Source organism: Mus musculus, chromosome 8 (assembly GCF_000001635.26).
Source record: "Mus musculus strain C57BL/6J chromosome 8, GRCm38.p6 C57BL/6J".
NCBI lineage: Eukaryota > Metazoa > Chordata > Mammalia > Rodentia > Muridae > Mus > Mus musculus.
In genome coordinates this window covers 83,332,519-83,352,051 of record NC_000074.6, presented here as the reverse complement: position 1 = coordinate 83,352,051, position 19,533 = coordinate 83,332,519, and the positions used below count along the sequence as shown (strand labels likewise).

General features: G+C 44.3%; 1 protein-coding gene and 1 long non-coding RNA gene across 3 annotated transcripts in view; both read right to left on the bottom strand.

Moving 5' to 3' along the window:
- Positions 1-3,580, bottom strand: part of Mgat4d (MGAT4 family, member C) — a 30,931-nt gene extending 27,351 nt beyond the window's left edge. The window contains exon 1 of one of the 2 annotated variants that reach the window (NM_026233.2): positions 3,474-3,580. In NM_026233.2, the coding sequence (NP_080509.2) occupies positions 3,474-3,567 (94 nt within the window). In that variant the 5' untranslated portion in view covers positions 3,568-3,580. Of the gene's footprint in view, positions 1-3,015; positions 3,417-3,473 lie in introns of those variants that run through there. The other variant, XM_017312946.1, reaches the window with a different exon arrangement.
- Positions 3,581-13,125: 9,545 nt separating this feature from the next.
- On the bottom strand, positions 13,126-19,433 carry Gm32327 (predicted gene, 32327). Its single transcript, NR_168721.1, has 2 exons — positions 19,002-19,433; positions 13,126-13,278 (listed from the first exon to the last, which is right to left on the bottom strand). It is a non-coding gene; the product is annotated as a predicted gene, 32327 (long non-coding RNA).
- Between the last annotated feature and the right edge of the window lie 100 nt (positions 19,434-19,533).

The window sequence follows — 19,533 nt, the reverse complement described above, 5'->3', positions numbered from 1 at the left end:
TTCGTGATTGCCTACTTCTGTTTCCTTATCTTAGCACTAAGTACCAGGAAGATAATCCAGTGAGTGGCTTGTTCTGTGGATTTCAATGATAAAGAAAACAATCCCTCCTTTTCTATGGCTCAGCAAGTAGGTAAAGTCCTTTAGACTGTAAGTGTAAGAACAAGACATCTGGGGTTCGAGCTTACTGAATTCCTTATGTCTGAAACAGTGACTTCCCTTATACAGATGGATGAACGGGTCAAATAGATTAATTAGTGTTAAAAACTGATCTTAGCACTTCTGGGGGGAATTTGACAGATTTTTTTTCATTTATTTATTTACTTATTTATTCATTCATCCACTAATTCATTCATTTTACATCCTGATCACAGAGTCCCTCCCCCTTTCATGAGGGTCAGTTGTGATTTATTAAAAAGAACTAGACTACCCAGATAAATCTCCAGTGTTCATTTCATGGCTGTAGTCTGAAGTGTGGCCACTGTGTACACCATATGTGATTAGGGTTTCCTGGATAACTGTCTGTGCAAAAATGAATCTTGTGTTGGAGTTGCTACATCTTAGGTGACGCAACCCACCCAGTAGAGTCCCCGATGGACCAATCTGGCACACATGAAGGAGAGTTTTCTCATGAGAGAGCTCTATTTACAGAGACATAATTGAGACACAGGCCTTAGTGCATGGCCTCTGTGAAGTGTCATGGTATCCCTACTATGTTTAAAGTGCTCCTGTTGCTGTGCATTTACTCAGGCAGTGATGGACAATGTGAGATAAAATCAATGTGAGTAGAAGCTTTCATCTCCTGAGCATCACTGTGCCTCTGAGAAAACAAAACCCAGCATACACATAGAGTGGACCAAACTGCCTTTTGCTTTTCTTGTTTTTGGTTTTGGTTTTTTTTTTTGGGGGGGGGGGAGGCAGGATTGACATAGGCCCTGTCTAAGTAGCCCTGGTTGTCCCAGAACTCTGTAGACCAGGCTAGCCTTGAGAACCTCTGACTCACAGAAATCTGCCTGCCTTTTCCTTCTGAGTACTCCAGGCATCCACCACTATGCCTGGCTAGTGATGTCTATTAAAAACAAACAAATAATAATTAAAAAAAAACCATTACAAGGTCCAATACAACGAAGCCACAGCCTGATGCTACGTGACGCCATTCATCTATGGAATAATGAATGGAACTGGATAAACCATCGGTACCGATGATGCAATGGCACAGCATGCCGGGTGGCCCTGGGGGAACCAGAGTGGCACTGCTAAGATGAGCAAGATGCTTGTGCTTCAGAACTGAAGAGACTGGAGAGTTCTTCAAGAGAAGCTTGTATAAATTAATAAATTCCAAGTCCTCATTAAATGTCCAATTTCCTAAGTAAAAATCAACGTGGTGGGGATGGAGAGATGACACACTGTAGAAAAGCCTTTGCTGCTCTTCCAATGACTAGATTTTGATTCTCAGCACCCACGTCAAACAGCTTATGAGCGCCTGTAACTCCAGCTCCATGGATCTGAGATCTTTTTTCTGGCCTTCCTGGAAACCTGTGACCCACCTGTACTCAGACCCTGGAATAAATAATAAATCCTCAAGAAGTCAAAGGCTGTGCAGTGGAAACAGTTGCTTGGTCTCCGGAGTGGTCACGTTTGTTAAACATTTCTGTTAGGGTTTCCTGTGCTAATGTTAACACAGCTTCCCGGGTTCCCCTTGCCTTGGCTTTGTGGGTGTGTATTCTTCTACAGTGTGTATTCTTCTACAGTGTGTATTCTTCTACAGTGTGTATTCTTCTTCTACAGTGTGTATTCTTCTACAGTTCTAGCATTTTTGCCCTCTAAAGGTGCTTCTTGTGAACATCATAAAAATGTTTTACACCCAATCAAAACGTACGTCAGCATTCAGAGCATTTACTATATAGTTGCTGATCCAGTTTCATGTGTCTGCCATACTCCCAAGGGCCCAGACCTTGCTGGGATTTAATATACTCCTGCATTTGATCCTCCAAAGAGAGTGCAGAGAAGATAAAAATATGATACTCTTCTCCCCCAGTACAGGCTGAGGCGTGTTTCTCTGAAAATTGAAAACCACTGAGCCTACAAGTCGTCCTGTTGCCAGTTGAAGAGGATCAGGGATGCGAAGAACCAGCTAAATCAAGATGGGATATCTGTGACACCGCTTGCCAGGCAGGCAGCTTGAAGTGGTATAGATCTTCAGGTCGCTGTGGCCCAAATCAGTATTGCAGGGTCACGGAAAGTGTCTACCTCCTTGATGACACAGCCCTAGTCACAAGGGCTGTGATAGAGCAGCTCTAATGGGAGACTTATACGCCACATCAAGGAAAGAATGGCCAGCTGGGGGACCCCAGCAAGACCCCCAAAGTAGCCACAAACAGATGCATCTCCCAGAGAAACCCAAACCACCAGGAGACCCTTACCCCACGCTTATCTATAGGAAAGTACCACAAAGGTGCAGAGAATATTTGCCAAAGGCGGCACAGTGGTGCCTCTCCATCGGAGGTATTCTGTCGTGTGATCTCGATCTCCAAGCACCACCAAGTGGCTTCAGCTTCTCCTCTTCTTGGACTATGGGCTACCCTGTGTCACCTCCACAAGTTCCCAGTGTATTGTCCTTTTCTGTTGCCACCAATATTGGAGTTCATGCTGCAGTCCTAAGCTTTAGCAATATTTGTTTTTTACCCCCACAAGCATTGTGGAAACTCCATGGAAAGGCAGATTTTCTCTCACTGTCCTCATTGATCAGTTACTTACAGCAAGACAGCTATTGTTTCATTCACTCATTTACCTGATTGGTTTTTATTAATTGGCATTTTTTTTCTATGCCAAACAATGTTGTTAGTTGGTTTTTGTTTTTGTTTTTGTTTTTGTTTTTCTTCCTGGACACTAGGTTCACATCAGGGAACAAAACAGACAAGAACAGAGATGCCTCCTCCTCCTCCTCCTCATTTAAATATTCTCATACAAGTAAATTATTAATCCCACAAACTTACAGAAAAAAAAAAGGCTATCTACCCAGAAAATTCGTCGTCCGCTCTCTGGCTGGCCTGGAACTCGTAAAGACTGCCTGCTTTTGCCTCCTGAGTGCCGAAATCAAACACCAGCTAATTTGTAAAGAGAGGAAAGACAACCTGGCTGTCTTTCTGTAAGTGCTCCTAAATTCTCTGAAAATATTTAAAGTTACTGAGAAAGGAGGAAGAAAGTCCTGGAGCTCTTGCGATATATTGAAGAGATCTGGAGGAAGGATGAGCAGGAGAGGCGAGGGGCAGTTTTGGGGGGACCTGCTAGCACGAGGCCGATCCATCAGCACGCGTCCCGTGCCCCACGGTGTCTGCGAGGGCTGGTTACAGCCCAACCGCCCCTGGTGATGGGGCATCCCGAGAGGCAGGATGGAGAGCGCCCCCCATCTCCCTCATATCCCACTATCAACCCCACCCCACTCCACCACCCCCGCCCCCCCCACCCCCGCTTACTGGTTTGGTTCATCCTGGAGATGCAGAAACACGAGAAACCAAAGAGCAGGACGGCAACGAAGGCGAAGAGCAAGTTAACGTTCTTGGCCTTCATCGTGGCAGCGTCACTGCCAACACCAGGCTGCACAGGCACTGAGCCTGCGTCCTTGACCCCGCGTGCTTGCTCGCCCTCCCAAGGGGCCGTTGCTACGGTCCTCAGGTCCCCAACACTTTCTCCCAGGCACATCGTGGTCCCCTCTTGACCACACTTTACAATCCTTTGGCAAGGCTGTGAAAAACTGTGGGTCAGCCCTGCGCTGCCTGGCCATGACCAGACATTATCATCTTAGGGTAATTTCCTGCGAGAATTCATCAGATTTCGATTCAAAGGTGTGAAACACATGACACAGCCCTTCATGTTTCCCATTTGGTCTTTACACTCTGATCTCTCTTGGAGACTTGCAGGCAGTGTTTGGGTGATGCACAATCTCTTTTCTGCAAGAGCACCCAGTTTCTGGCCCCTTTGAAAGCTTTAAAAGATTTGGACACCCACCTGCTTGAGAATGTTGCGCTGAATAGTAATGGCCGGGAGTTGTGAGTAGTGAGATCCTAGAAGAGGGAGGCAAAGACAGCTGATAGCTACTTCACTTTTCTGCTCCTCCAGCCCCTCTTCCGCCCCATTTCCCAGGCGTTTGCTGAGCTCTCTTGGAGGCCACAAGGCAAGCAAACCCTGCTAGGACAGACACATAAACCCACTTGCTAGTCTCTGAAGCGATGGAGAAAGTCCTTACTATAGAGAAGGAAGGTATCAAGGAAAATATCGTCAGAAGGACATCAGCTTCTCTGTGTTGATTGGAGCACCAACTAACTGGTTTTCAGCCTTTTTCTTGCATGTCTCACCCCAGTAAGTCTAAGCCTCTCCTTCAAGCTCTTTATCGCCAAAGCCCCTCAGTTTTATCAAGGGCATCAGGTCCTTCTGACTGCTATTACACTCATCATCTATAAAATGTTTACAGTCCTTCTTAGGGACATGTTTCTAGATCCCCACTTCTGCCCTGACACCCACGTTGTTATGGTGACATTCAAACTGGCGCCACCCTAGGCTGTCCACAATTCATCCAATAAGATGATTTTCCTAGTGCACTACTATCTGCCTGTCACTACGGCTTAGCAGTTCCTGTCTTCCTCACCAGGTGATAAAGTCCCAGGAAGGGTCTTCACTTAGAAAACGAGCATTGTTGTAAATTACAACACAGAGCAATACCAAACTGTTAGTGTCTGACATGAACTCAAGCCTCCAAGTCATGGCTTACCGCAGGTTACTCAACGTTCAGGAGAAAGTGCTGCAGGAGCTAAGGTCAAGTGGAGTGCAGCTATGTTCCAACCACACACACGGAGTCCAGGAAGGAGTAGGTTACAGTCAATCTCATGATAGGAAGTCATATGTGTTACTGGTTCCCTAACACACACACACACACACACACACACACACACACACACACACACACACACAGAATTTTCAATGGGCTGGTGGATTGGTCAGCAATTTTCTGGGTCCCCCCAAATGAATTATCAATTTGAAAAAGTTTGTAGGGTGGGAAAGAGAGAATTTGATCAGAACACCATTGCCTGCTTTACCCTGACCCCTAGCATCCCCAAATACTTGGGAAAATGTTTTCCACTTACCAGCCCTAAAGTGTGGGCAAAGCATGCATTCACATAACCGAACCAGCATCTCCCTCAATATGATACTCTGTTTTCAGTGTGGTGTTCTGTCATCAGTTTGACAGCTCATCTCCTGGGTACACATCTTGCTGGGATTCTCTTGTTTTGGGAGAAGGTAAATAAATGGCTTTGCACAGGCCCTGAGAATACACCGCAGTGAGGTATATAATAGAGAACCAGGCTGTTACACAAAACATTATTCAAAGATCTCCATGGTGCTCTAAGCTCTGGCTTTATTTAGCCCAAGATAAACTAAGGGTCAAACTTCCTAGAATCCTCTGGGGACTACATAGTAATTCTATACATTCATGGAAACTTAGATTTAAACCTGTGTGCACAGGAGATCTTCACAGGACTTGAATTCAGCAGGTTCTTACTATACTAAGCTAGCAGCTTGGGTAAGGGTCCAATATATCTACTAATAGTAGCTACCTGGGCAGCTGCGTTAAGAGGTTTCCAGGTAATCCATTTGTAATGTCGTTTACCTTTCAAAAGAATCTTGTTTTCACTGTTGTCATCCATGTGAGCTCCCTCTGTATCCCTCCCTCGGGAACCCCACCTGGTCTCCCATGAGCACACCCCTAGCATTGTGGTACTCAGAACACTCGTTCATCAAGACTTACATTTTCTTGCCCACATGGAATATTCATTACTGCCCATGACTCTGTAAATGTTTAAATGTTGCCCAGGACAAAGAAGTAAGAAGCCCTTCCACTCTCTATGGGTTCAGCCCATTATATACAACTGGATCTTTAATTGCCCACCAGGCAAGGGTAGCGGGTTTTTAATGCTTAGATTACTATGACACAGGGACTCTTATGGATAAACCAAGAGGCTTGTTCTGTCGTGGTGGAAAGTGGGTTGTTTAGGTCCAGGTTTCATGATCACTGAGCAGCAGAAGCTGGCTGAGAATTCATCGTCAAAAAGAGATGGTATACCTGTTCAGGTTATCTGTCACAGTTCTGCAGAGGTACCTCTAATGAAATGAATTATGAAGATTTTGTGGTACAGCTTTCTATTTATAGCATTTTTTGATGTTTCTAATGACATAACAGGCTATTCCTATCTTAATAAAAATTTTCTACTCTTAAGATAGAGGGGCATCAATAAAAAGATATAGACTAACAGACTGGCTACACAAACAGGACCCAACATTCAGCTGCTTACAGGAAACCCATCTCAGGGAAAAAGACAGACACTACCTCAGAGTGAAAGGCTAGAAAACAATTTTCCAAGCAAATGGTCTGAAGAAACAAGCTGGAGTAGCCATTCTAATATCGAATAAAATCGACTTCCAACCCAAAGTTATCAAAAAAGACAAGGAGGGACACTTCATACTCATGAAAGGTAAAATCCTCCAAGAGGAACTCTCAATTCTGAATATCTATGCTCCAAATGCAAGGGCACCCACATTCATTAAAGACACTTTAGTAAAGCTCAAAGCACACATTGCACCTCACACAATAAGAGTGGGAGACTTCAACACACCACTTTCATCAATGGACAAATCGTGGAAACAGAAACTGAACAGGGACACAGTGAAACTAACAGAAGTTATGAAACAAATGGATCTGACAGATATCTACAGAACATTTTATCCTAAAACATAAGAATATACCTTCTTCTCAGCACCTCATGGGACCTTCTCCAAAATTGACCATATAATTGGTCACAAAACAGGCCTCAACAGATACAAAAATATTGAAATTGTCCCATGCACCCTATCAGACCACCATGGACTAAGGCTGATCTTCAATAACAACATAAATAATGGAAAGCCAACATTCACGTGGAAACTGAACAACACTCTTCTCAATGATACCTTGATCAAGGAAGGAATAAAGAAAGAAATTAAAGACTTTTTAGAGTTTAATGAAAATGAAGCCACAACATACCCAAACCTATGGGACACAATGAAAGCATTTCTAAGAGGGAAACTCATAGCTCTGAGTGCCTCCAAAAAGAAACTAGAGAGAGCACACACTATCAACTTGACAACACACCTAAAAGCTCTGGAACAAAAGGAAGAAAATTCACCCAAGAGGAGTGGATGGCAGGAAATAATCAAACTCAGGGGCGAAATCAACCAAGTGGAAACAAGAAGAACTATTCAAAGAATCAACCAAACAAGGAACTGGTTCTTTGAGAAAACAAGATAGATAAACCCTTAGCTAGACTCACTAGAGGGCACAGGGAAAGCATCCTAATTAACAAAATCAGAAATGAAAAGGGAGACATAACAACAGATCCTGAAGAAATCCAAAACACCATCAGATCCTTCTACAGAAGGCTATACTCAACAAAACTGGAAAACCTGGATAGAATGGACAAATTTCTAGACAGATACCACATACCAAAGTTAAATCAGGATCAAGTTAACGATCTAAACAGTCTCATATCCCCTAAAGAAATAGAAGCAATCATTAATAGTCTCCCAGCCAAAAAAAGCCCAGGACCAAAAGGGATTTAGTGCAGAGTTCTATCAGACCTTCAAAGAAGATCTAATTCCAGTTCTGCACAAACTATTCTGCAAAATAGAAGTAGAAGGTACTCTACCCAACTCATTCTATGAAGCCACAACTACTCTGATACCTAAACCACAGAAAGACCCAACAAAGATAGAGAACTTCAGACCAATTTCCCTTATGAATATCAATGCAAAAATACTCAATAAAATTCTCGCTAACCGAATCCAAGAACACATTAAAACAATCATCCATCCTGACCAAGTAGGTTTTATTCCAGGGATGCAGGGATGGTTTAATATATGGGAATCCATCAACGTAATCCATTATATAAACAAACTCAAAGACAAAAACCACATGATCATCTCGTTAGATGAGGAAAAAGCATTTGACAAAATCCAACACCCATTCATGATAAAAGTCTTGGAAAGATCAGGAATTCAAGGCCCATACCTAAACATGATAAAAGCAATCTACAGCAAACCAGTAGCCAACATCAAAGTAAATGGTGAGAAGCTGGAAGTAATCCCACTACAATCAGGACTAGACAAGGCTGCCCACTTTCTCCCTACCTATTCAACATTGTACTTGAAGTCCTAGCCAGAGCAATTCGACAACAAAAGGAGATCAAGGGGATACAATTTGGAAAGGAAGAAGTCAAAATATCACTTTTTGCAGATGATATGATAGTATATATAAGTGACCCTAAAAATTCCACCAGACAACTCCTAAACCTGATAAACAGCTTCAGTGAAGTAGCTGGATATATAATTAACTCAAACAAGTCAATGGCCTTTCTCTACACAAAGAATAAACAAGCTGAGAAAGAAATTAGGGAACAAAATACCCATGGAAGAAGTTACAGAGACAAAGTTTGGAGCTGTGACGAAAGGATGGACCATCTAGAGACTGCCATATCTGGGGATCCATCCCATAATCAGCTTCCAAAGGCTGACACCATTGCATATACCAGCAATGAAAGGACCAGATATAGCTGTCTCTTGTGAGACTATGCCGAGGCCTAGCAAACACAGAAGTGGATGCTCACAGTCAGGTATTCGATGGATCACAGGGCCCCCAATGGAGGAGCTAGAGAAAGTACCCAAGGAGCTAAAGGGATCTGCAACCCTATAGGTGGAACAACATTATGAACTAACCAGTACCCTGGAGCCCTTGACTCTAGCTGCATATGTATCAAAAGATGGCCTAGTCGGCCATCACTGGAAGAGAGGCCCATTGGTCGTGCAAACTTTATATGCCCCAGTACAGGCGAACACCAGGGCCAAAAAGTGGGAGTGGGTGGGTAGGGGAGTGGGGGGTGTTATGGGGGACTTTTGGGATAGCATTGGAAATATAAATGATGAAAATACTAATAAAAATATTAAAAAAAAAAAGATAGGGTGGCATGTTCTCCTGAGAGCTCAGTAGCAAGCAAGCTAATGTTTTCTGTCAGGAACTTTTAAAGCACACATTCACTAATGACTGCCACAAGGTGGCAGTATTATGTTTCAACCAAAACATTTGAATGAGCCCAGAAAAATTCTAAAATCTTTTGAATGTGCTGGAATCCTAGGGTCCTATAGCACATTTGACTCACTGACCATACACATTTGCATAGCTTGTCAAACAGACTCTTTAAAAATTTTTTTTAATTGATTGTGAGTTTCACATCATATACCCAGTCCCACTCATTTCCTGGTCCCCTTATATCTACCCTCCATCTGTACAATCTCCCCTTAAAATAAAAAAGAAACTAAACAGAGCATAGGGAACATCTCATCATGGAAGCTGTAGTATGTCACAGTGTGTCCTTCTGTCTACACATCTTCACTTGCAAATGTTCCTCCAATGAGTCTGGTTTGAGATCTCTGGCTTCTGTGACACCATCAATAATGAATCCTCATCAGGACTCCATCCAGTTATCCTGTTGTTGCCCTGTGTCATAGAGATCCTGCCCCTTTGGATCAGTGGGACTGGCCCTTTCACATACTCCAACAATTCAAAGATGATGTGCATCGTGGGATGGGCCAACTTAAAGCCGTGGGCCTGGGTAGTGGCTGAGCTGGTCAGCACACTGGCTCTCCCTCATCTGCACCACCAAGGTGAACTCTCCATTACTGTTCAGCTAGGCCATCCAATATGGCAGGAACGGGGTCAGCTCTCCTCTCCTGCCCTTGGGCCTGCTCCCCTGTACCCATGCCACTAGAGTCAGCTCCACTGTGGTGCCCAATTGAGGCACAGGGCCCACTCTCCCAAATGTTGCAACCTGTGAGGGGCTGAGCCAGCTCTCCCACCCTCAGGGCTGGCTCACCCATGCCTTTTCCATCAGGGCCAGCTCCACTGTGTTGCCCAGGACAAACGCAGGGCCCACTATCCAACCACCACAGGTGGTGAACGGGGAGATGGGGGAGGGGCTCCCCCCACACCTACTCCCCCTCATGGCAGATGAGTGGTGGGGCGAGCTCTCTGCATTCACACCCTCAGTCAGATTTACTGTGCTGCCTAAGTGTGAATTGACACCATGACCAAGACAACTCTTATAAGGGAAAGCATTTAATTAAGGTTGGCTTACAGTTTCAGAGGTTCAGTTCATTATCCTTATGGTGGGAAGCATGGCAGCCTGCAGGCAGACATGGTGCTGGAGGAGCCCTGAGTTCTACATCTTGATCTGCAGGCATCTTGATTCTTCAGTAGGTGGAGCTTGAGCACTAGGAGGCCTGCCCCACAGTGACACACTTCCTCCAACAAGGCCACACCTCCCAACAGAGACACTCTCTATGGGCTAAGCATTCAAACACAGGAGTCTAAGGGGACCAGACCTATTCAAACTATCACACCAGGTGAGGTACAGGGCCCTTCACAACCCACAGGCAGGTGACCACAGGCAGGTGGCAAGGGGTTGGAGGGAGAGCACCGATCAGACCACACCACCTCATGGATCCAGCACTTGTGCTGCCTTGGCAAGGCACGGCCTGCTCTCCAGAGCTCTACCACTGGTGAGAGGTAGGGCCACCTCTCCAAAGCATAGCAGCCCATGAGGAGCAAGGTTAGTTCTACACAGCCCCTGGATATCCACATGGTCCCACGTGGCTGCCCAAATCAAGGATGTCCCCCTGGTCTCTATGGTAGTATGCCACAAACATAGACATTGACCCCTGCAGCTATATGGGGTTAACAGAGAATACAAGTGTAGATTAGGGTTTCTGCTTTCACTGATTCACAAGGTAACATGAGATTTCCTGTGTTCTTCAGGAACTCAGCACAACCTGGCATTCATTAGGAAGGAGCGCTGGAGCAAGTCTTGGGTTTTCATTCTTCCTGTCTTGTTGAAACTACATGAAGTTTCATAAATCTCAGAGACATTTGACTTGAGTATGGCAATGACCGTGTCCATTCTAGTTTTGTAAATTCAAGAGCTACATTTTTTTCTTATTTCTTCTTCTGCATTGTGACAGTGATTTGGCACTATGTAGTGTACCTTTTTCATAGCCTAAGCTTCCATCTCTGTGCCTTGATGTTTCCCTTGTCTGTTCTGCTGGGCTTTGAGTACACTTCCTACCATCGTTATGGTCCGTACAATAATTGAAAAACTCTTCCTCTTATCCTCTCTGGCTCAGCGTTGACTAGTCCCACACATGACATTTTCTTCTGTCTTAATTACTTTACAGTACACATTACAGTACCAGAACACTTGACCAGATGAAAATTAAAGGAGAAAGTCTTGTTCTGGCTTACAGTTCTAAGGGGAGACAGACCATCTTAGTGGAGAAGGCATAGTTTGCAGTATAGTGGTTTGGTCATAGAGAGTGGCACTATTAGGAGGTGTGGCTTTATTGGAGGAGGTGTGGCCTTGTTGGAGGAAGTGTGTCACCATGTAGGTGGGCTTTGAGACCTCCTATGCTTAGGCTACCCCCCCCCCAAGTGGAAGAAAGCCTTCCCCTGGTTGCCTGTGGAAAAGTCTTCTCCTGGCTATCTTTGGATCAAGATGTAGAACTCTGGGCTCCTCCAGCACCATGTCTGCCTGGATGCTGCCATGCTTCCTGCCATGATAATGGACTGAACCTCTGAAACTGTAAGCCAGTTTAAACTATTTAAATGTCCTTTATAAGAGTTGCTTTGGTCATGGTGTCTCTTCACAATAGAAACCCTATCCAAGACAAGGAGTAGTAGCCTGGTTGATTACATTACATGGGCAGTCAGGAAGCAAGAGCAGGAGGTAGGGTTGTGATAAAATCCCAAGACGTGCCCAGGGGTCATACTTTCTCCAGCCAGGCTCCAACCCCACCAATGGTTATACAACCTGCCCAAGTATGGCCATCAGCAGGAGACCAAGTATGCAAATCCCTGAGCCTGTGAAGGACATTTCACATTCACACCACAACATTCCTCCAAGTGCATTTACTTATAAGAGATGAATTAAAATTACTGGAACTGAAGAAATGGCTTGTAAGTTAAGAACAACGACTGCTTTTGCAGGAGACCTGTGTTTGAGTCCCTGCAACCACATATTGCCTCACAACTGTAACTCCAGGTCCAGGGGATCTGATGCTTTCTTCTGACTTCTATAGGTACCAGGCATGCTTATGGTTCACAGACAGAAATGCAGACAGAGTAACAATACACATTAAAATGAATAATTTAAAGTAAGTTTTAAAATCCTCACCTGTGCTAAATAGCAGGCCCTTTCTGCTCTGAATTTGGCATGTGCAGCTTCAGACAAGTGTGGATAGAAAACATTTGGGAAGATGACTTTTGTTGTATGGCTAAAACAACAAGGTATAAAAATGTACATAGTGTTTGCATTCGTCTAAGAATGATGAGATCTGTAGGTCACTTACAGTACAGTATTAAGCTGCAGGTGGCAGATGTATGTACATCACACTATTTTACATCAAAGACTTGAGTGACTGCGGACTTTGGTTCTAGGGCTAATGCCTGATAAATACCCAGAGATGATATTTTGGTCTCGGGACCATCCTGAATTTATGCTCAAGGACATAGTGCTATTTATTTGGGTCTCCTGAGGATCAACTGCTTGAGCCACCACAGGTAGATGGTAAGTGGCCAGGTCAAGCAGTTCTCACCTTTCAGCAGTCTCTCCAGTCCAGTCTTATGGTTTTTTTTTAGTCTTAAGAAATAGAGATACAGCAGAGTGACTAAAAATTATAATCAAAGGCTGGGAAGGTGGCTCACCATGTCAGCAGGGCTACCTGAGGCCAGACACCCAGCAACTGTGTAAAAATACCAGTGCATCAGCCAAGCACTTTACAGCCCCACAGCTTGGGTTGGGGTGAAGACGTGAAGATCCCTACAGCATGCTGGCTCGCCAGCCTATCTAAACCAGGAGCCCCACATTTGGTTAGAGACCTCATCTCAAGAAATAAGATGAAAGAGCAACTGAAAAAGATACACACACACACACACCCCACTTTAACCAGACTTATATGCAGCCTTTGGTTTGCTTTTACATAACTGATAAGGTCTGAAAGGGCACGTGGTTTAATGGAGAGCCCTAGAGAGCAGATAATGAAGGCCCATTTTCTCCTGGGAGGCAGAATCTCATCTTAGTACTTCACTACTTCTTAGGTGGCTCCATAGAAGAAGAAATCCAAAGGGCATGTGATGAGCATCTTCTCCTAGGAATAGGGAAGATTTAATAAATAAATATATACATATTAATATATTAATATATTCTACTGATTTTATATATTACTATACTCTACTGATTATATATGTGTGTATATGTATGTGTATATATATATATATATCTGCAAAAGGAAACAAAAATCCATCTGAGCAAAATTCCTTAGTAGAAGGAAGCTGGCAGCCATTGCCTCTGCAGGGAAGCAGCTGGCCTGCAGAGATCCAGGGAGCAACCAGAACCAGAAAGAGATTTGTTTTTATTTAAACTATTTTTTATTAGATATTTTCTTCATTTACAATTCAAATGCTATCCTGAAAGTCCCTTATACCCTCCCCCAGCCCTGCTCCCCAACCCACCCACTCCCACTTCCTGGCCCTGTCATTTCCCCCGTATTGGGACATATAATCTTTGCAAGACCAAGGGCTTCTCCTCCCAATGATGGCCGACTAGGCCATCTTCTGCTACATACGCAGCTAGAGACACGAGTTCAGGGGGTACCGGTTAATTTATATTGTTGCTCCTCCTATAGGGTTACAGACCCCTTCAGTTCTTTGGGTACTTTATCTCCTTCATTGGGGGCCCTGTGTTGCATCCAATAGAAGACTGTGAGCATCCACTTCTGTGTTTGCCAGGCACTGGCATAGCCTCACAAGAGACAGCTATATCAGAGTCCTGTCAGCAAAATCTTGCTGGCATATGCAATAGGGTCTGCGTTTGATGGTTTGATGGGTATGGATTCCCAGATGGGGCAGTATCTGCATGGTCCTTCCTTCTGTCATAGATCCAAACGTTGTCTCTGTATTTCCTTTTTTTCCTTTTTGTTGAGGCAGGGTTTCTCTGTGTAGCCGTGGCTGTCCTGGAACTCACTCTGTAGACGAGGCTGGCCTCTAACTCAGAAATTCGCCTGCCTCTGCCTCCCAAGTGTGGGGATTAAACGCATGCACCACCACGCCTGGCTGAAACTCTTTACATGGGTATTTTGTTCCACATTCTAAGGAGGTACAAAGTATCCACACTTTGGTCTTCCTTCTTCTTGAGTTTCATGTGTTTTGCAAATTGTATCTTGGGTATTCTAAGTTTCTAGGCTAATATCCACTTATCAGTGAGTGCATATCATGTAAGTTCTTTTGTGATTGGGTTACCTCACTCAGGATGATACCCTCCAGGTCCATCCATTTGTCTAGAAATTTCATAAATTCATTCTTTTTAATAGCTGAGTAGTACTCCATTGTGTAAATGTACCACATTTTCTGTATCCATTCCTCTGTTGAGGGGCATCTGGGTTCTTTCCAGCTTCTGGCTATTATAAATAAGGCTGCTATGAACATAGTGGAGCATGTGTCCTTCTTACCGGTTGGGACATCTTCTGGATAAATGCCCAGGAGAGGTATTGCGGGATCCTCCAGTAGTACTATGTCCAATTTTCTGAGGAATGGCCAGACTGATTTCCAGAGAGGTTGTACAAGCTTGCAATCCCACCAACAATGGAGGAGTGTTCCTCTTTCTCCACATCCTCGCCAGCATTTGCTGTCACCTGAATTTTTGATCTTAGCCATTCTGACTGGTGTGAGATGGAATCTCAGGGTTGTTTTGAAATGCATTTCCCTGATGATTAAGGATGCTGAACATTTTTTCAGGTGCTATTCAGCCATTCGGTATTCCTCAGGTGAGAATTCTTTGTTTAGCTCTGAGCCCCATTTATAATGGGGTTATTTGATTTTCTGAAGTCCACCTTCTTGAGTTCTTTATATATGTTGAATATTAGTCCCCTATCTGATGTAGGATAGGTAAAGATCCTTTCCCAATCTGTTGGTGGCCTTTTTGTCTTATTGATGGTGTCTTTTGCCTTACAGAAGCTTTGCAGTTTCATGAGGTCCCATTTGTCAATTCTCGATCTTACAGAACAAGCCATTGCTGTTCTATTCAGGAATTTTTTCCCTGTGCCCATATCTTCCAGGCTTTTCCCCACTTTCTCCTCTATAAGTTTCAGTGTCTCTGGTTTTATGGGGAGTTCCTTGATCCACTTAGATTTGACCTTAGTACAAGGAGATAGGAATGGATCGATTCACATTCTTCTACATGATAACCACCAGTTGTGCCAGCACCAATTGTTGAAAATGCTGTCTTTCTTCTACTGGATGGTTTTAGCTCCCTTGTCGAAGATCAAGTGACCATAGGTGTGTGGGATCATTTCTGGGTCTTCAATTCTATTCCATTGGTCTACTTGTCTGTCATTATACCACTAACATGCAGTTTTTATCACAATTGCTCTGTAGTACATACAGCTTTAGGTCAGGCATGGTGATTCCTCCAGAAGTTCATTTATCCTTGAGAAGAGTTTTTGTTATCCTAGGTTTTTTGTTATTCCAGGTGAATTTGCAGATTCGTTGAAGAATTGAGTTGGAATTTTGATGGGGATTGCATTGAATCTGTAGATTTTTGGCAAGATAGCCATTTTTACAATGTTGGTCCTGCCAATCCATGAGCATGGGAGATCTTTCCATCTTCTGAGATCTTCTTTAATTTCTTTCTTCAGAGATTTGAAGTTCTTATCATACAGATCTTTCACTGCCTTAGTTAGAGTGACACCAAGATATTTTATATTACTTGTGACTATTGAGAAGGGTGTTGTTTCCCTAATTTCTTTCTCAGCCTGTTTATTCTTTGTGTAGAGAAAGGCCATTGACTTGTTTGAGTTAATTTTATATCCAGCTACTTCACCGAAGCTGGAGTTCTCTGGTGGAATTTTTAGGGTCACTTATATATACTATCATATCATCTGCAAAAAGTGATATTTTGACTTCCTCTTTTCCAATTTGTATCCCCTTGATCTCCTTTTGTTGTCGAATTGCTCTGGCTAATACTTCAAGTACTATGTTGAATAGGTAGGGAGAAAGTGGGCAGCCTTGTCTAGTCCCTGATTTTAGTGGGATTGCTTCCAGCTTCTCACCATTTACTTTGATGTTGGCTACTGGATTGCTTTTATCAATTTTAGGTATGGGCCTTGAATTCCTGATCTTTCCAAGACTTTTATCATGAATGGGTGTTGGATCTTGTCAAATGTGTCCATGTTTTCTATGGAGTCTTCTGCACCTGAGATTCTCTCTTCCATCTCTTGTATTCTGTTACTGATGCTTGCATCTATGTTTCTTGATTTCTTTCCCAGGATTTCTATCTCCAGAGTTGTTTCCCTTTGGGTTTTCTTTATTGTTTCTACTTCCATTTTTAGATCTTGGATGGTTTTGTTCAATTCCATTACCTGTTTGGTTGTGTTTTCCTGTAATTCTTTAAGGGATTTTTGTTTTTCCTCTTTAAGGACTTCTACCTGTTTAGCAGTGTTTTCCTATAATTCTTTAAGGACTTCTACTTGTTTAGCAGTGTTCTCCTGTATTTAAGTGAGTGTTTAATGCCTTTCTTAAAATCCTCTACCAGCATCATGAGATATGATTTTAAATCCGAGTCTTGCTTTTCGGGTGTGTTAGGGTATTGAGGACTCGCTGTTGTGGGTGTTCTGGGTTCTGATGATGTTGTGGATGTTCTGGTTCTGGAGCTTGTTCCTCCTGTGATTCTGTTAGCCTCTGTCAGCACTCCTGGGAGCCCAACTCTCACCTGAATCCCAGTGGTCAGAGCACTCTCTGCAGGCAAGCTCTCCTCTTCCAGGGAAGGTGTTCAGAAGTCTGGAGCTCTGATCCACCTCCTGTGTCCTGGGGTTAGAGCCCTCCCTGGAGGCGGGACTCTCCTCTGGCAAGGAAGGTGCCCAGGGGTCTGGGTCTCAACTCTGCCTCCAGTGATCCCAAAGTCCCAGGTGTAGAGTCCTCTGGGGACCTTGGCACCCTGTACTGGGTTCACGCTGAAGATGGTGCGCAGCTGGCTCTGACAGGAAAGAATTCCATCCTCTGGTAGGGCAGGGTTCCTTTGTCCCTGTTCCTGCTGGCACAAGACCCTCCAGGATTCTTTGAAATTGATTTTGCATTCTACTCACTAGTGATCCTGAGGCCCTTGGTGTGCTAGGGGGCCTGCATCGTGGAGAGTCCTCTAGGGACCTTGGGACCCTCTGCTGGGTTCGCGCCAAAGATGGTGTGTGGCTGGCCAAGAGATTTCTTTTACATTTTCCTACTCTAACAGAGAGCTGTGTACTTGACTGAGAACTTTTGCTGGTCTCTGGGTTTACCCCTACCCCATTAGATTTGATAACTCTTCCTTGATTGATCCTAAATTCTAATTCTTCCACTTTCAGGACATACCCATTTTCAAGATTTGCCAATCAGGGCCTGCTTGGTAACCTATAAATTTGGATACTCAAAGCTATAGAAACAGAACAGCTTACTGCAGGAGCATATAGAAGAAAGGCTGCCTCCAACACTCCCGGGGGATGGATTTGACTGGAGGCTCCCTGGTCCTTCTACTCTGGGCAGGGAGCTCACCTGAGGCTGCTCCAGGATATGGCCAGCAGCTGAGGCAGAGGGTTCATTTCTCCAAGAGTTTGCAGTCTGGCTAAGAAGGGAATTGTCTCTGCAGCTGCTTCCTGACTCCAAGACCCACTGCTGTGATACCTACTCTGATGTAGACTTCCAGACTTGCAGCTTCAGAGCCTTGAGTCCCAGCTTGGCCACCATGCTGGTCCAGTGACCTGCTAGAGCTGTATGCTTTCAGGAACTGAGAGTTCAAATGGCTCTGAATAGTAAAATCCTACATGGCAATCTGTTTAAACTAGTTTTTATCTTGTAAAGGCTGTTAATCCCAGAGTGTCAATAACACGTCTTTGTTGTCTGACCACTCCATTCTTAGAGGAGGGCGGGACAAGAACTTGACTGGAGACAGGGAGAGAGATGGTCTCCACGAAATATTTCACTCCCATGGGGCAAAGGTGGTGGCTTGTCTGCCCTTCATAGGTTTATGCTCTACAAGAAGAATCTACCTTTAAAATGGAAAGGCATGCCGGGCGTGGTGGTGCATGCCTTTAATCCCAGCACTCAGGAGGCAGAGTCAGGTGGATTTCTGAGTTCGAGGCCAGCCTGGTCTACAAAGTGACAGGACAGCCAGGGCTACACAGAGAAACCCTGTCTTGAAAAAAAGAAAAATTGGAAAGGCATGTACTGCGCACTTAATCAGACCTAACACGGAGATGGATGGGGCATAGACAAGACACTGGCTTGAATATTTTTGGAAGTATAAGGAACTAATAGTGGTTGGTCCTGACAAGGGGACCAAGGAGCCAGGAATCTTGTTTGGGTAGGAGGCTAAACTGTCTGTCTGTCTGTCTATCTATCTATCTATCTATCTATCTATCTATCTATCTATCTATCTATCTATCTACTTTTTTAGGCAGATCCTTAAGTAGCCTTGAACTGCAGATCTCCCTGCCCACATCACCCTCCAGCTGGCATGTAATTACAGGCATGCATGAGCGTGCCCAATTCAGGAATTTCTTTTGTTTCATTTTTAACTTCTTTTATATTTAGCCTTCTCTCCACTTGGCTCTTTCTTATCCAACCCACCAACCCCATTATTGTGCCATCAGCCTTTTGTAATACATTCCTAACCCAGGACTTCTACATTTACTGTCCTGTGGATCAGTCTTCCTCCTGAAGCTGGCCCAGCACACTCCCTCATCTCCTCTAGTAACGCTTATCCTTACTTTGCTGATTCCGCTGTATGTAATGATCCCTTCCCCTACTCCCTAATCCCCTTAATAACTTTGTTAGGCAGCTTCACCTGATACTATGCTTTTGCTGGTTGGTTTGGCGTGCGAGTCCCTTGTAGAAGACCACCTAGCACATAAAAACCATACTTTTGAGGTTTAAAAAAAAGGCACAGATTATTCCTCCAGTAGAAACGATGTTAAGAAATGAACGTTTGATGAATTAAGTGTTCCATGTTTGTTTTCAGAGGAAAAACTCGCAACTTCTCATTGCACACACTTAGTCACGCAAGTTCTTTTGCGTCATCCATAAAGTGCCTTCGACCCAAGTTTCCTTTGTGCCTCATAAAGATGGGAAATAATCACTTCGCAGATTAGGAAATGTAAGTGAAAGTGCTGTGGTCACGCCCGCGGTGGAAGAGTCCCGGAAAGCCCAGAGCAAAGTTCCCAGGCCGAGTCCACAGGGAACTCGTTGGCGCTGGGCTGGGAGTGCGGCCGCCGCCGTTGCCATGGGAACCGTCCAGCGTCTGGCGCGCCTGCCCGCGGGCCCCTCCTTCCGCGCCGGCGATAGGCTGAGAGCGAGCCAATCGGAAGAAGACGAAGAGG